The sequence below is a fragment of the Periophthalmus magnuspinnatus genome, chromosome 15 (assembly GCF_009829125.3).
Source record: "Periophthalmus magnuspinnatus isolate fPerMag1 chromosome 15, fPerMag1.2.pri, whole genome shotgun sequence".
In the NCBI taxonomy this organism is placed as follows: Eukaryota; Metazoa; Chordata; class Actinopteri; order Gobiiformes; family Gobiidae; genus Periophthalmus; species Periophthalmus magnuspinnatus.
In genome coordinates, this window is record NC_047140.1 from 9,158,527 (window position 1) to 9,176,792 (window position 18,266).

Sequence of the window (18,266 nt, forward strand, 5' to 3'; positions counted from 1 at the left end):
ACAGACCTGGAGTTGTGTTTTGTTTCATTCACACGTCTGAGTAACTCTTTCTTATTAATCTCTCTACATCTTGAAAGCTCAGATGCTCAGTTCCAGTTTGTGATGTCATGAAGTGGTAGTTTTAAAGTTAACAGCTCCTTTTAACTTGTGTTCAGTACAGATTGGCAATTCCAGGGCTGAAACATCCAAATGATTCTAGTGAATGTGTATGGAGTTTAAAAGCACAGTGGAGCACTTCCTGTATTACCACATGACGACATCACAAGGTGGAACAGAGTGTTTTCTGTCTGAGAGAAGAATACCCAGGATCTGCTTAAGCGTACATCAATTTTACACTGTATGACTCCTTTCAGTCTAAACTACTGTGGACAATGTTAATAGGCTGAGTCAAAACAAGTCCACCTTCAATCCAGAAAATGTAAACAATGTAGACATTAGCTTACATTAAAGAAATACTCCATAATAGCTCTTTATTTGACTCTCCTCAGTGACATGAGCTGTTTGAACGTGGCCTGGACTGCTCCTGGCTCAGTCAAAACAAAGACGTCAAAGGAAAACAATCTGACCGCCCGAGCAACAGCTGTGAAGTTACACCGCAGACAACTCGGCTCTGGATATAGTGAGAGAATACAGGTGAAACTGGACTAAACCGGTACTAAAGCAGGGATAAAGTAGGACAAAGGCAGGGCTAAAGCAGGACTAAAGCAGGACTAAAGCAGGGATAAAGTAGGACTAAAGCAGGACTAAAGCAAGACTAAAGCAGGGATAAAGCAGGACTAAAGCAGGACTAAAGCAAGACTAAAGCAGGGATAAAGCAGGACTAAAGAAGGACTAAAGCAGGACTAAAGCAGGGATAAAGCAGGACTAAAGCAGGACTAAAGCAGGGATAAAGCAGGACTAAAGCAGGACTAAAGCAAGACTAAAGCAGGGATAAAGCAGGACTAAAGAAGGGATAAAGCAGGACTAAAGCAGGACTAAAGCAGGACTAAAGCAAGACTAAAGCAGGGATAAAGCAGGACTAAAGCAGGACTAAAGCAGAAATAAAGTAGGACTAAAGCAGGACTAAAGCAGGACTAAAGCAAGACTAAAGCAGGGATAAAGCAGGACTAAAGAAGGACTAAAGCAGGACTAAAGCAGGACTAAAGCAGGACTAAAGCAGGACTAAAGAAGGACTAAAGCAAGACTAAAGCAGGGATAAAGCAGGACTAAAGCAGGACTAAAGCAGGACTAAAGCAGGGATAAAGTAGGACTAAAGCAGGACTAAAGCAAGACTAAAGCAGGGATAAAGCAGGACTAAAGCAGGACTAAAGCAGGACTAAAGCAAGACTAAAGCAGGGATAAAGCAGGACTAAAGCAGGACTAAAGCAGGACTAAAGCAAGACTAAAGCAGGGATAAAGCAGGACTAAAGAAGGACTAAAGCAGGACTAAAGCAGGGATAAAGCAGGACTAAAGCAGGACTAAAGCGGGACTAAAGCAGGACTAAAGCAGGACTAAAGAAGGACTAAAGCAGACTAAAGCAGGACTAAAGAAGGACTAAAGCAGACTAAAGCAGGGATAAAGCAGGTCTAAAGCAGGACTGAAACAGTACTAAACAAGGGATAAACCAGGCCTAAAGCAGGACTAAAGCAAGACTAAAGCAAGACTAAAGCAGGGATAAAGCAGGACTGAAGCAGGATTTACCAGGGCTAAAGCAGGACTAAATTAGGACTAAACCAGCACTAAAGAAGGAGTAAACCAAGATTAAACCAGGACTATAGCAGGGCTGAACCAGAACTAAAAAAGCACTAAACCAGGGTTGAAACAGAAGTGAACCAGGACTAAAATGTAAACCAGGATTACACATTGTCTAAATTAGGACTAAATCAGAACTCAACCAAGAAGAGACACAATTTAACCCAGGTCAAAATCAAGACAACAGTAAGATTAAACCAGGACAACATCAGGTATAGACCAAGCAAGAACCAAGACTCAAACTGGCATCTAATTGAAGGACGTCTCTATCTCTACTTCCTGTACACACTGACCATTGGCACCACAACAGCACACAAAAGGCAAAGGTCAAAGGTGACATACTTCTTGAGCCAGTGAACCAGGAAGTGGTGGTCGGCCTCAGACAAGGCAGCGATCTGGCGTAGCAGGTGGGCGTAGATGACATATGTGCTGGTGCTTGAGTACTGAGGGTTCTGCAGAGACACAACAGAAGAAGAGGCACTCAATCAATCAATCAAAATCACTGTTTGTCCCTGAGGGACAGTTTAAGATCACAGCAGTACAATGGAAAAATAACAGAAAAGCTCAAACAAAAGTCTCAGTGCAGCTTATCACGTAGAGTCATCAGATCCAGTGTAAGGCTGTTTGGGGTGAGAAACAGTCCTCAGGACAAATGTGTCCCAGCCCCTCTGTCCTGCAGCCCAGGCATCATGTGGTCAAAATCACAAGTAAAATGAGTCTTGCCTCAGTACAAACTGAATAAGCAGCTTTGAGGGTCAAAATGAGTCAGCTGCGTGCTGTCTGCATGTAATTACAAAGCATTTTATATATACCACATTACCGTGACACCCAAACTCCACTGCCTTTGATAGTTGTGAAAAGTGCTTATAAACTTGTGGCAGTGAATAATAAGGATGCTCAGAGCACATGAGGTAAGTGAGGAATGACTTTGGACCACTGCAAACCGTTTAAAATGAACTAGTTCTGTTTTCCACGTTTTTTATAAATTGGGTAATAATCAGGTACAGTGCCTTTAAAATGTGCAATAGTTGGAGCAAACTTAGACCTAGTTAAAGGCCAAATATTACACAAAATGGACAACTATGTTGTTACCTCATCAAAAACATATCTGGAGTTGTGTTTTGTTTCACTCACACATGTTTTATTAACCCTTTAGTCCGTCTACATATCCAAAACTCAAAATGCTCTGTTCCACCTTGTGATGTCAAAATGTGGTAGTTTTCAAGTTAACAGCTAATTTTAGTTCAGTAGATTGATAATTCCAGAAATTTAATAATCCCTATGATTCTAGTGAAGGTGTGTGGAGTTTAAAAACACAGTGGAGCACTTCCTGTATTACCACATGACATCACAAGGTGGTCAGTTTGAGAGAAGAACCTAAATACGCAGTGTCTGTGTGTTAAATATGTGTGTATGAAACAAAACACAACTCCAAGTATATTTGTGATGAGGAAACAACATTATAACATAAATCTGAAAATAGTGTAATATGGGCCCTTTAAGTCCAAAATTTAGACCTGGTTTAGTCCTGGTTATTTAGTTCTGTTATTTTTCTAGTATTTTTGCTCAAACACGTGACAACAAAGTGGGCACAGGGCTTTTATAATGTAATGAATTGCACAGCCTAAGTTTGTAATCGCGTTATTGTAGTTTGTTCCTTAGGTCTGAGTAAGCAGATACTCCATGTGTGTGTGAGTCACGATTAGCCACAGTGGTGTATAGTGGAAACGTCTGCTCACTGCTCTCATCTCCAAAGACCAGACATAATCCCACTTTTCCATCATTCCAATGTTTCTATGTGTCTCATACTTTTAAAAGGGGGTGTATTGTGCAAAATAAATCTCTGACCAAATTGTTATAGTGTAGAAATAGGGTTTGAATCATGGCCTGTATAAAGTGGACTAAATGAGTGTGATGTCACCTACAGCGTTCAGCTCCGGTCAAATGAAGCTCATCGAGGCTAGAGCAGTTACAGGGAACAATTTGGAGCCCAGTTTCATATTTGTAATTCCAACCGCGACTATCATAGCAACCAAAGAGCCAATCTGGAGCGAGGCTGTTGAAGGACACGCCCCTTGCCGAATGCACCGCCGGTTTAGAAGAGAGCGGCACTTAGCAACACTGCCAATCTAACTTGTTGCTAACGCTAGCAGGAGTGACGTCAGGAAAAGAAGGCGCCTAATATGTCTGTTATTAATGTTCATATTTTGAGTTACAGACACAATAGCAAAATAAAAAATATGAGGATCATTTAGAGCAGGTTAATTTGAACATTTTAAGACCAAAATGAAGAGTCTGACAGCAGCAGTTACAGAGAGAGAGCGAGAATTTTTCAATGTAAAGTGAATTGGAGCCAGAGTCGATGGAGCTGGAAGCGCACAAGTGTTTTTTTGTTGGTTTTTTTCAGTGTTTTTGACCAGAAAGCTGCAAATGTACTTAGTTTGCACAAAAGTTGTTAACAATGACCTGTAATAGGAGATAATGCTATTAAAGAAGACGTATTGTGCTTGAGCCTGCTATTCATCTAAAACGACTTAATAAAATAAACAAATTCGCTGACTTCTGCGTTACAAAATGGCAGTGCCCAATGGAAGATGGCGTCAGTGTAAACATCATCACAACAAAGAGCTGTGAAGTTGCCGGCCCCTCCTATGGATAGCTAGTAACGGACCAAAATGACTACGCAACTACTGCTAAATCCTACACATATCGCCAATAAAGAAAATAAAATTGAACAACAAAGTAAGAACAGAGCGATGGGCGTATGCGTCTTCAAAATAAGAGATTAAAGATTGCTCAAACATGCACGAATCAGTCCAAATACAACTTCGAGAGGAAATGAGAAGGGGAAACAACTCTAATATGGTTTAAAGCTCTGAAAAGTTGATTTCGCAGAGTAGAAATGATTTATAACTCCATACACACAGTTTAGTAGTAAAGTGAATTTAGTGTTTAGTTCCACTTCTTCTCGAGATCCACCTAAAACCTCAGCTCTCACAGGCTTTGAACGGAGCAGCCGCGTCACCATCAGACAGGAAACCAGCGGCACTGCCATCCAGCATGACCTCACCCTCTGTATGTGTGTGTGTGTGCATGTGAAAGAGTGCACGTGAAGAGTGTGCGCATGAGGGAGTGCACGTGTCTCCGGGGACCATATGTGCGCGTCTATGGAGCGTGGAACCGCAGCTAAACTACTGTGGAGTCCGGACTGTATCGAGGTCTAATTCCCAGAACCTTATATGGGAATGAGCGGGAAGAGAGAGGAGAAGGCAGACATTATGTTCACATTAAGTCCTGGATTAGTTTAGACCTGCTTTAGGTCCGCTTTGGACATGGTTTACTACTGGTTTAGGATTAGTTTAGACTATCTTGGTCCTGGTTTAGTACTGTTTTGGACCCGGTTTAGTACTTGATTAAGGATTAGTTTAGACCGGCTTTGGACCTGGTTTAGGACTGTTTTGGACCTGGTTTAGTACTGATTGAGGATTAGTTTAGACTATCTTGGTCCTGGTTTAGTACTGTTTTGGACCTGGTTTAGTACTTGGTTCAGGATTAGTTTAGACCAGCTTTGGACCTGGTTTAGGACTGTTTTGGACCTGGTTTAGTACTTGGTTCAGGATTAGTTTAGACCGGCTTTGGACCTGGTTTAGGACTGTTTTGGACCTGCTTTAGTACTGATTTAGGATTAGTTTAGACCAGCTTTGGACCTGGTTTAGGACTGTTTTGGACCTGGTTTAGTACTTGGTTTAGGATTAGTTTAGACCTGCTTTACGACCTGGTTAAATATTGGTTTAGACTTTGTTTAGACTTTGGTCTTTATTTATATCTGTTTTAGTCCTGTTTCTGGTTTACAACTTGTAGAGTAGTGGTTTAGACTTGGTTTAGACCTGGAATAAATCTGATATAGTCCTGACTTAGTCCTGATTTAGAATTGATTAAAGGGCCCATATTACACTATTTTCTGATCTATGTTATAATGTTGTTTCCTCATCAAATACAAACCTGGAGCTGTGTTTTGTTTCATTCACACATTAAAGACACACCCTGCATATTTAGACTCTCTTCTTCTGTCAAACTGTTCCACCTTGTGATGTCATCATGTGGTAATACAGGAAGTGCTCCACTGTGTTTTTAAACTCCATACACCTTCACTAGAATCATTTGGATGATTTCAGCCCTGGAATTGCCAATCTATGTAGCTGTTAACTTGGAAACTACCACTACATGACATCACAAGGTGGAACAGAGCATTTTGACCATTGAAGAAGTAGACAGACTAATAATTAAGGGTTACTCACACATGTCTGAATGAAACAAAACTTAACAACAGCTATAACATGGCCGAAAGCTCACAAGTGTCAATTTTGTCTAATAGGACCTTAATATCTGTTTTAGTTCTTGTGTCTTACAACTAGTAGAGTTCTGTTTTAGATTTGATCTGGATTACAAATAGTGGGGTCTTGTTTAAGTACTGTTTTAGGACTAAACCGGTTTAGTCCCGGTTCAGTCCTGGTTTTGTCTTTATATCTGTTTTATTCCTGGTACAGATCTGATTTTCAGATGTTTTTGCCTGGGGTTTTGAATTGTATTTCCATGGTTTAGTTCTGGTTTGGACTTGATTTGGTAAGTTTAGTACTGGCCAAGACCTAGTCAAGACCACAGATCTAGGCATTTTTAGAGTCTTCTATAATCTTTAGAGTTTTATATCGCCTTGGATCAGATTTAGTGAATAGCTCAGGTCGATACAGCAAATTGAGAACTCCGTACACTGATGTCGATGCTAACGATGCAGCTAATGCCCAGATCATCTTTAACACGATGCAGCTAATGCCCAGATCATCTTAAACACAGATGGAGGAGGATCTAAAGCCACTAAACACCTTATTAATGACAGAGGTTTTTTTATTTTATTTTTTTTTTATTTCTGTGAAGATAAGAGTGAAAATTAATCTTTGAACAAATCCCAGAGGAGCAGAGCTGAATGTACTAACTGGTTTATATATGTTAAACAGCCATGTGCTTCAGGCAGGATTCTCCTCTTTTTACAGGCCTCAAACATGAATAAGGTGGAGAAAAAACAGGGCGTTTACAATGGGATAAAACATGATCTAATGTCTCGGTCTCTGTGTTCTGAAGCTGCTGTTCTGTGGAGGAGTTTAAGACATCATTTTACAATATTATTAACAAATTAGTGGACTATTTTAGGTAGGCCACGTAATAATTTAGTTCAACTGGGGCTAAATTCACCATAGAATACTTCAATATTTATAAATTGTCTAAATAAGATCATAAAAAATATTCAAAGATTGGTATCGCGATGAGATGGATATCAGATAAACAATTGCAAAAATGTTTAAAAAGGCATCAAATCAGGAGTAAAAAAAAAACATATTTGATTTTTGATTATTCTCTTGCTGAACTGTGTGTTGCAACCATAGACTGTAAATATAAATGGACATAGCTAACCCCCTAGTTCCGAATAGGACGTGACCATGGGCGTGCTTCTTGCTCCATCGACTCTGGCTCCAATTCACTTTACATTGAAAAGCTGTCACCCCTCTCTCTACAACTGTTTCTGTGAGCCTCGACATTTTTGGACTTAAAATGTTCATATTAACCTGCTCTACATGATCCTGGTGTTTTTTTATTTTGCATTTGCAACATTAATAACAGAAATAATCAGGCTCTTTCTTTCCCCAAGGTCGCCCCCGCTTTATACAGGCTATGGTTGCAACACTGAAATTGAATAATAAACGTTCTCTTGCCTTATATTTTAGGATTCACATTCACACATGTAGAATTGGTTTAGTCCTGTTCTAATTCTGGTTTAGACTTGTTCTAGCCCAGGTTCAGTTTTGAGTTTAGTCCCAGTTTAGTCGTAATTTTGTCATTTTCTGCTTCCAAAACAGATACACAAAATTAATTTCTGTTTACAATTATACCCCTACATGTAGATTGGGTGTTTACTTTCTTGGTGGAGAAGGCTGGAGAACCTCTGGACTGAATGAATGGTTAGATGGAGAGAAGAAGGGATGGCTGGGAGAATGGAGGAGGGGAGAGCAGGCAGAGAGCTGCAGCACTGGAGAGGTGGTGGCAGCTGCCCCAGTGGAAAATGTCTGGTCTGTTCCAGGAGGAGCGGAGGTCTAACCTACATTCTGCTAATGCAAAACCTCAACTGCTGCTGGATTATAAAAGTCCTATTATACATTATAGTGCATCCCGTTTTCTCCCCACAATCACAACACAATCAGCGTGTATCCTGCTAATGAAGCGACTGCACATCACGTCAGGTTTGTGAAGTTGTAGGGTGCAGTTTTGTAACATGTTTTTGTATATTTATGGAGAATTGTTGTGCGAGAGCATGGGTGTCGTAGGCTTGTGGGCGGAGCATTGCACACAATCTTACAGCTAACCGTAAAAAAGATTTGAATAGAGCCCAGGAGAGATCGCTAAATTATTCAAACATGCATGGAAGACATTTAAAACCTCTTCAGACATATTTTGATGAGGTAAAAACATTATAACATGGTACAACGCTAAAAAAAAAGATTTTGCATAATACCCACTATTACTCAAACTTCTCCATTTACCTTACATTTCTTGAATATTTCTTTAAAGGCTCCATAAAGGCAATTTTTCTAATCTCTGTTATAATGTTGTTTCCTCATCTTAAACGTACCTGGAGTTGTGTTTTATTTTATTTACACATGTTTAACACACAAATCCTGCATATTTTTCCTGCAGAGTTCTTTTCTCAAACAAAAACACTCAGTTCCACCTTGTGATGTCATGTGGTAATACAGGAAGTGCTCCACTGTGTTTTTAAACTCGATACACCTTCACTAGAATCATTTGGACAATTTCAGCCCTGGAATTGCCAAATTCTACTGAACAAAAGGTAAATGTTAACTTGAAAACTACCACTTCATGACATCACAAGGTGGAACAGAGCATTTTGATCTTTGGAGATGTAGACAGACTAATGATAAAGTGTTACTCAAACATGTGTGAATGAAACAAAACACAACTCCAGGTCTGTTTTTGAGGAGGTGACAACATTATAACATGCCTTAAAGCTCACCAGAGTCAATTTTGTGTAATATAGGACTTTTAACAATCCATTCTCAATACAGCATCAGAAAAATCAGCCTCCTCAGCTTCTCCATCTCCTTCTCTTCACCACCGTAGTAGATTTTTTTCCCAAACAAATCAACCGTATGCTTTTTTGTATGACACATAACGAACCTCTCTATCTGCTGAGGTCCGTGCTCTAAAGCATTTGTGATTTCATTTATTTCTGTCAATCATCAGTAGATCTGAACAGGCCTCTGTGGATTAGCTGAGCGAGGCTTACCTGAACCAGGATGAAGTAGGCTCGCAGGTCGTCTTTCGTCCGAGGCCTATGACACAACACGGTACATATAAGGGAAGAGCAGTATTAAAATTCAATACTAAGCAATAGATTTGATACTCGATACTGATTCTGATACCACGATGATAATAAAAACACTCTTCCTTTAGACAATATAAAGTGATTTTCAACATCAAATAGTATTACTTTCTTTTATATTCCCATGTGGCCTTATATCTGTGTAATCCCTCAGTCGTCCAGTAGGTTTCATCGTGGTCCATGGGTGTATATTAGTCTATGAGTCTTATACTTGTTTTGATAAGGCTAAAGATCATTCAAAGCTATTCAGGAAAGGCTCATTTCTGTTCTGTGAATGTGATTTATTTAGTAGAAATACCTGCTCAAATGAGTTTCCATAGCAGTTGTGGTATCAATTAGTATCTTAGTACATTCAAGTCATTATATATGTCGCTGTATACATGTTGCTGTACTAACAAGAGTCACCTGTCCTGTCTGGTCATAGTCTCTGTAAATATTGTGGTGCGTATTGAGCGCTCACCCTTTCCACTCACGCAGCAGGCTGTTGATGATGCCCTTCAGCACTGACTTCTGGATGTCCTGAGGCTGAGAAGTAACAGAGAACACACACACTTACAGGTTTATCTGACTAAAAGTTGGATCAGATTAAATTAAATACAGATGGAAATAATACTTAGAAGGCCGGTTAAAGTTTTATGGGGAAAAACAATAGACCTTTTAAAACTTTGTAAACAAATACATTCTAAATACTGGAATGGAGGCAAAAGTGCAGAATGCTGTGGCGATAAACTGGGATTAACCACAGAATTCCTTGGTTTTAAGCGACATCACAACATTCTATAGGGCAGTAATATTTAATACAGATGTGGGCAGTTTTTGTGTTGTTAAATACTGAGCTCTAGGGGCTTATCACTCATAGAAATTACCAGGTTCAAGATGTGTGAATTTACATTTTGGATCGTACACTTGGGAATCTGTCTCCTGCCCCCATCTGGGAGTATGACATCATCACATTTTATTCATTCTTGAATCTGAAAACCACCAATATCACTCATGAAAACCACACAGCGGAAAGTAACTGAAAACATAGCATTTTTTTTATTTCACTGAATTCAACTCCTCCTCCTCGCACCTCAAACCTGAACCAAGGGTAATCGTCCAATCAGATTTGTTTATTTTAGTGACACATGTGAAACAATCGAGCTCATAGGTCTATCATCTATCATTTACAAACAAAATGACATTCCCTTTACCTCAGATTAACAGAGTTTAGTGCTTTGCTCAGTGATTTTTGCAGAAATTCGCCATGTTTTTCAGCCCACTGTGAGATTTTTTTTCCTCGTAACCAGACATATTTGTTTTGTCAATCATGCTTATCTGAACTCCAGGAGATTTACCTCTGGCCAGACTCACATCTTCATAAAGTATTGGAGCGTGGAGAAGAAGCTATATCACTGTATTTTCCTGGCCTATAAGTCGCACTTTTTTTTTCTTTTCATAGTTTAGCCGGAGATGCGACTAAATGTATGAGTCGCATCTGAGCAAATAATCTCACATCTTTGTTACAGTCACACTGACAACCTGACAACCGCATTGTTTTCTTCATTATTATGCTTTTATAATTTTTTTTTAACTTATACTCCGGAGCGACTTATAGTCCAGAAAATACAGTTTATACTTTGGAACAAATTCAACTTTTTGTGAAACTCATAAGAACTTTGACTGATTTTAGTTTTTAATAGAAATAACTGACTGTCTATGCTTAAATTCATTTCTTATTTTAATATAAAGACTTAAAACCATTAGTATTTAGATCGGATGTCCGGTAAGGCTTGGAAATCCTTTAAATAGGCCTACAAATCAGTAGTGTTGTCACGATACTAAAATTTCAAACTTGATTCCAATTCTACGGAACAGACTCAATACTCAATACTGATTCTGATGCCACGATGATAGTAAAAAACACTCTTTATTTAGACAATATAATGTGATTTTCCACATTAAATGGTTGTACTTTCTTTTATATTCCCATGTGGCCTTATATCTGTGTAATCCCTCAGTGTTCAGTAGTTCCATAGTGGTCCATGGTGTATACTAGTCTATTTGTCTTATACTTGTTCTGATACAGCTCAAGATCATTCTAAAAGCTATTTAGGAAAGATCAGTTTCTACCGTACCAATTTTCGATACTTTTGACAAACTTAAAGAGTATAACGCTGTATTTTGAAGTCAAAATGCAGTGTTTTACGGTCTTCAAAGTTGCATGGATCGTGGCAATTTAACAATACATGAGAGAATCCTATACATTTAAAAGGTTCTGCATAAAGCCTATGGAAAGTGGGCATTTTACAAGAGCGTGCGACGTCAACGCAATTATCGTTCATCATAATTAGCTCATTATACCCTACCAAAACAGCGGCGCGCTAGCTTTTACAGACAGCGTTACCCTATGGAGTCCCTGTAAACTGTAATGTATGCTAGACGATATGCACTCTGAGCTTATAAACACATGGACTCACTGTGTTGAGCAGCGCGTCGTAAACCGCGTTCACAAACTTGGCGTTCACTCCGGAGTCGTCTATGGTGTTGAAGGATCCGTTCGCCTCTCGCTGTCGGTAAACAAAATAAATACGGAAAAAAGTGAGGGAGGGCATGGCTTTTGAAGGGATGTCACGATATTAAATGTGTGTTATAATTATTATGAGAGGGGACATTGTTATTTAGTTTAATTAGTCATGATTAGGATAAAAAAACAGACCTGGAGTTGTGTTTTGTTTCATTCACACATGTTTGAGTTACCTTTTATTATTAGTCTGTCTACATCTCCAAAGCTCAAAATGCTCTGTTCCACCTTGTGATGTCATGTGGTGGTAGTTTTCAAGTTAACATCTCCTTTTACCTTTTGTTCAGTAGAGATTCGTAATCCCAGGGCTGACATTATCCAAATGATTCTAGTGAAGGTGTATGGAGTTTCAGTGGAGCACTTCCTGTTTTACGACATGACATCACAAGGTGGAACAGAGTGTTTTCGGTTTGAGGGAAAAACTCAGCCTAAATATGCAGGGTTTGTGTGTTAAATATGTGTGAATGAAACAAAACACAACTCCAAGTGTGTTTGTGATGAGGAAACAACATTAGAAGATAGATCAGAAAATAGTGTAATATGGGCCCTTTAATGAACAGTGACTAATTGGTTGTTTTTAATAGAGGTAACAGCCAAGTCAGTAAAAGCATGTGGTTTGGAGCAGACAGAAGACTTTACAGGAAGAGATTTGACTTGATTGTGTTAAATGTCAGTGATTAGAGTCAAAAAATGAATACTGAAGTCTTTCTTTTGTCAGCTTTACCTTGAAGGCTGCGTTGATTTCGATGAAGGAGTCGAAGGTGGTGAGATAGAACTCTCTCACCTCCCTCCAGTCGCCCGTCTGCACCGCCCGCTCCATGTCCTCCCTGTCACACAGTCAACAGGAACAGTCACACGACACTACTGTAAATGATACTTTGCAGCTAATGGCATCAACATTCCCTGAGGGTTGAAGCTAACTGGAGGCACTGCTCTGTCTAAAACTCTGAAAATGGTATAATATGGGCCCTTTAAAATAATACTATAATATAATGTATTTCAAAAGAATAAGCAGATATCATACTGGAAGTCCTTGGTGGTCTTGGTCCTCAGGGGTATGATGGGGTCACAAGGGAAGGGGGCTTTGACTTCCGGGGGCAGGGTGTCGATGGAGAGGCGCTGCTTCTGCCGCACGTCACTGCAGATGGGAGGCAGCTCTCGCCCTGCAACACACAACAGTTTTATTGGAGAATTACTTTTGAAAAAACTAGGGTTAGCAATCTTTTCCAACATGGACAAGCACACAGGTAACAAGGCTCAATCAGCATGGAGATGATTTATTGACTTAAAAACTGAGCAGAAGGTCTGCAGACTTTTACCTGGGATGTAACAATCCCAGGAAATTCAAAACCACATGTTATTATGTTATGTTATTTTAGTTCTCAGATGGAGCAGACATATTAAACATGATTCATCAAACAAGAGCGAATGAAGCTAAGTACAACAAAAGGCATGTTATAACACAGGTGAAAGCTCGAAAAAGTAAATTTTGCATAATATGTGCCCTTTAACCCTTTAAGAACTGAGCACATTATAGACGATTATAACTCATCTAGACTTTTTTTTTCATTTTTTAGTCATAAAAATCATGAAAGTATCAGCATGGACTGCATTTTTTCACACAACTACCTCTATTCTACATATCCATCCTTATTTTTCCTTTGATGTGTCAAATAACTGACTGAGAGAATCTCAGCGGCGGTGTCGTCTTCGAGGGACAATGTAAGCACATGACAGTAATGACAGTAACATATTTAAAGAGCCTCAAGTCTCTGCTTTGAGATGCCGTTTGAATTAACATGTCAGCACAATTGGTTGCAGAGTTACGGTAATGGAAAGTCCACAACCGCAAATCTATCAGCGACGATAGCATCCAATGTTATAGGGTTAAAGTTGTACTTTAAAATATACAGCATGTCTGGGCCACCTGACGATTAGAATGCTCCTGCCTTTTCATTGAGACTGAACAAAGTTTTGGTCATGATCTATGAAACTCTTGATTTTTGCCCTAGGAGAGACTCATGTGGGGCTTATTCTGCTTTATCACTGGATCTTGAGAAACAAAACATCAAATTATAACATGAACAACTTGGCCATCATGTCCAGTGTTTTTGTAAGAATAAATTAGCATTACAACTCTTATCAGTAAAGCAATATCTCGTGTTCACAGGCTGTATAAAGTGAGTGGGACGTCATCCTTAGTGTTTGGCTCTAGTGGAAGTGACTTCGAGGAAAGAAGGCGCCTGATTTGTCTGTTACTAATGTTCATATCTTGATTTGACAAAATAGCAAAATCAAAACACCACGATCTTGTAGAACGGGTTAATACGAACAGACCAAATGAGCCTGACAGCAGCAGTTTTAGAGAAAGAGGTGATAGGTTTTTATTTTTCAGTACAAAGTGAATTGGAGCTAGAGTCAATGGAGCGCAGCCCATGATCACTTTCTATTTGGAACTCCGTGGCTCACAGGTTAGCTTTGTCCATTTATATGTACATGTCTATGCTTGTATTTCAGGACACAGTTAGGTCATGTTTATGGAACTTAAAATCCAAGCCTTACATATAGTTCCTTAAACATACCTCGCAGTGATTGATGAATTAAAGGATCTGTAAAAGATATCAATAAATCTGCCAAATTGATACGTGATGAGAAAAACAGCTTAAGATCATTAATAAGATGTAAAAAACAGAAAGAGAGAGGTCTGTGCTTGTTTGGGACGTTGCCATGGACGCGGGCGGAGACCTGTTTGGGACACTGCAGGAGCCAGCTGCGTCTCCAGAGGGACGTGTCCTCTGAAATGGACAGGATAATGAGGACGACTTATCTCCCAGTGGGATGAGTTCTTGTCGAGATTATGTCGTCCTGAAGCCAGTGTCCAGCGTGTGCCAACTGGAGATTTTGAGGTAGGTATAAAGCGTTAGAGTTTTTGAGCAATTTAAGTATATGTTATAGTAAATGAACTGTATTTATGATTTTGATATTACATTTCGTAAACTATGAGGTAAACCTGTACTGATTCAGCATGTATTTAAGTTATAATTTAGTGTTTTCATTGTCAAGACCATTATCCAATCAGAAAGCAGAATGAACATTGATTCGAGGTTGTATTTCTCCTTTGAGGTTTCTAAAGCCATGCGTACGTTTCAGTCCTTTTTGTTTATAATTAGCTCCCCATTGTTTCTGTCACCGTGGCAACAGTAAACAACAGCCCTGCCTCGGTGCATTGTGGGATGGACACATTGTGCAGACACGAGATAAAAGGGATCAAGAGATGGGTCTGTCCGCTCTTTCATGTGTAAGAGGGAGAACAGTGATTAGCCCCTTGAGTAATTCATCATATTAATATTAATTTGCAGATGTTTTTCTCATGTAAATTAAATAATGTTCCAGTGGGTAGTGCTGGTTAGTCTGGCAAAAAATGCATTGATCAGTTTTATTTGTAATAAAAAACAGATTCAAATACAAGTGGATTACAATTTTAAAGGTATTGAGGTGTTGGGGTTTGGGACTAGACACTGGACTAGAGATTGGACAATATAAGACAATATTTTGACATTATTACAATAAATAAATAAATGTAATATGAAACTCGGCTCCAAATTGGCTGCTTTAACTTCTAGCCCCGATGAGCTTCATTTGACTGGAGCCGAACACTGTGGGTGACATCACTTAGTCCTTTTCTTTATACAGTTTATGATTATTACTTTGGAAAATGCTGTATAAAACAAATAATGATTTACAGTTAATTTTACTTTTTTCTCATTTTGCGGCTTTTATGACACAATGCATGATGTAAAGGGGATTTATCTAGACAAGAAAACATTTATATTGGGTACAGGCCCTTTAAAAGTCAAATTAAACTGTTTAGTCACTCCAGGACTCCTCTCTGCTGTGCTCCAAATATATTCTCATAATCCAAATAAAACAATTAGCTAACAAATGAAAACTGACCAATGACCAATGATTAATCAAACAGAGGGAAAAAAAAAAAGTCCACCTTCCTCTTTCCTCTTCATCACAACATATAAGCCCCTCCCTCACAGTCCTGTCTGATCACAGGTGAGCAGGGGGCACGTCTCTCCTTCTAATTGCCTGTGCCGTGTCAGCGTGTGCGTCACCCAATCCCGTCCTGATTGAAACGAGCAGCGGTCACCATGGTGCCCCCTCGTCGCACCCGCCTCTCCTCGAGCGTGGCCCATCGGCTCTGATTGTGTCCTGATGAGGTTAGATAATTTACACTGCCTTCCACTTATGCTAGCACCGTGGACTAGAATTAGCATTAGCATTCAGTGTCTGGTACCAAAATCTACAGACGGACAATACTGATGCTTATATCAGTCAGTGTCATGGATTAGATCATCAGTATAGGAAAAATGACCCCATATTTATCCAGAGCTGACTCTTTCCTATTGTGTGTCAGTATGACCAGTAGTGTTACTTGCATTGTAAAACATCAGGACGTAGTTATTTTTATTGACACCACAAGTAAACAACAGAGAAATCCATAATTAAATGGCTTGTGCTGGATTTTACTGGAGTAAAATTGCCCCAGTACAGATAGTATTAGCACCTCTAAAGGTCAAAATATATCCGCTACATGCTGTCTGCATCTAATTATATAGTGTTTTATTGTCGGATAAATAGGAAGTCAATTGTTATTAGTTTTACTGACGCACAAAGAGAGGTTTGGGGCATCTGACCAGTTATACAGCGCACACACACACACACACATGGTTTATCGTCTATATTCAGTTAAACTATATATCGCGCTTAAAATGTGTTATCGTGACACCTACTCAGAGCACATACTGAAAAAATGCTCTCACAGAATGTTACATATCAATGAGTGAACAAAGTTTTCATGGAGCCTTTAGTGTGAAACACGTCTGTTGAACATTCAGCCCGTTATTAGATGAAGACCTGCTCTGTTTAACTGCTGACAGTGTCTTGGCCTCACTCCCCCTACAGGACGGAGCAGCAACTGAGCTCAGTCTGCACAGAATGTCAAGACAGAGGCCTTAGGATGTGCTGAAAGCATAAAGTGAAAAATAACTTCCAAACGTTAATGAACTAGCTCAGTTTTTCATGTTTTTTTCTTTCTTCTTTCTTTAAGAAAATATCATGCACAGTGCCTTTAATGATTGGTTGCAGGTGCTGGGCTTTAGGTAGAGACGGTTCAGAGTCAGTCTTTTTAGGTTTAAACAGTGAAACTGGCAATCCAAATGAGAGAGTCATGTGAGGCTCATTCTGCTCTCTGATTGGATAATTGTCTTGAACCAAAACATCAAATTATCATACATAAACAACTTGGCCGTCATGTCCAATGTTTTTGTAATTAAGGACAAATTAGCATTACAGTAAAATATATATTTAATTTGAACATGTTTATTTTGTATCTGGGGACACAGTTATGTTCATGGAGTTTAACCTGGAATCTTTGCTTGTAGAACTGCAACAACTGTCATTTTTTTCACACTGAAAGTTGGATGCCGACCTAAAAATCACACTTATCAATCAACCAAATACTCTTTACATATGGCATGTATAAGAGAGTGTGACTGTTTTGGCTATTTGGATGTGGGACGACTTTGGCAGCCATGTTTTCACCAGTGTGCCCCAGGGCAGCTACTGCACTTGACCCACAAGTTTGACTCTAACTGTGTGTTGTCTTTTCCTATGACCATAGCGGTGTCCTCTCCCTGTTTGTTTCCCTTAGCACCATGACGCAGACTCACCTTTCATTAGTGGCTTTATTAGCTCATGGGAACCATAACATTCTTCACAAATGAGCTGTGCACACTGCTCACCGTTCACAGGAAAACACTGGATTTCAACATCAGCATCACACCAACAATAAAGCCTTGTTATATGGAAGACTTAATATCCAAGTGTGACTTTTATCCAGATGTGGGCGACATGGACAAAGATGAAGATGAATATTTCAACAATTTTGCAACTCTCTCAATGGTGATGTTGAGCAATCCATCACACAGGCCTGACAATGTCTCGAGATTCAAGTTTCACAAGACATGAATTGACTGTAAAGTTACAAACAAAAGTGCAGAAATGTTCATTAAGAACACACTCAGTGGCCCTCATTCATCAACAAACTGCTACTGTAGCCACAGCTGCCCTACTACGACTGCCAATCTGTGCCATCGGCCCCTTCAACCACTAGTAACACAATCATACAAGTCAATGTGGGTGAAGTGTCTTGCCTAAGGACACAATGGCAGTTTCTATTAGAGCCACTGCTGCCCCACTGTGGCCCCTGGTCCCAGTGGTCTCCCATCCAAGTGCTGCCCAGGCCTGTCCCTGCTTAGCCTCTGAGGTTTGATGAGATCAGGCTTTGCCTAATAAATATTTTACGGCATTATATTCAGTAGAATCAACTCATAAAAAGAAGCATAATGGGCCTGCATAAGTGTGAGAAATGCGTCACAGTCGGAGTTGATCCAAACCCAGACGCCAGGACCAGCACAGAGCTCTGGTTCGGGCCGGGCTCAGATGAGTGGGAG

At 39.6% G+C, this 18,266-nt stretch overlaps 1 protein-coding gene across 1 annotated transcript in view; it reads right to left on the bottom strand.

Moving 5' to 3' along the window:
- The window catches only part of hectd2 (HECT domain containing 2), an 81,015-nt gene that overhangs the window by 49,700 nt on the left and 13,049 nt on the right, over window positions 1-18,266 (bottom strand). The window contains exons 3-8 of the mRNA XM_033980080.2: window positions 12,770-12,908; window positions 12,470-12,572; window positions 11,642-11,731; window positions 9,643-9,707; window positions 9,087-9,132; window positions 2,075-2,184 (exon numbers count right to left, since the gene is read on the bottom strand). Of these exons, the coding sequence (XP_033835971.1) occupies window positions 2,075-2,184; window positions 9,087-9,132; window positions 9,643-9,707; window positions 11,642-11,731; window positions 12,470-12,572; window positions 12,770-12,908 (553 nt within the window). The remainder of the gene's footprint in view (window positions 1-2,074; window positions 2,185-9,086; window positions 9,133-9,642; window positions 9,708-11,641; window positions 11,732-12,469; window positions 12,573-12,769; window positions 12,909-18,266) is intronic.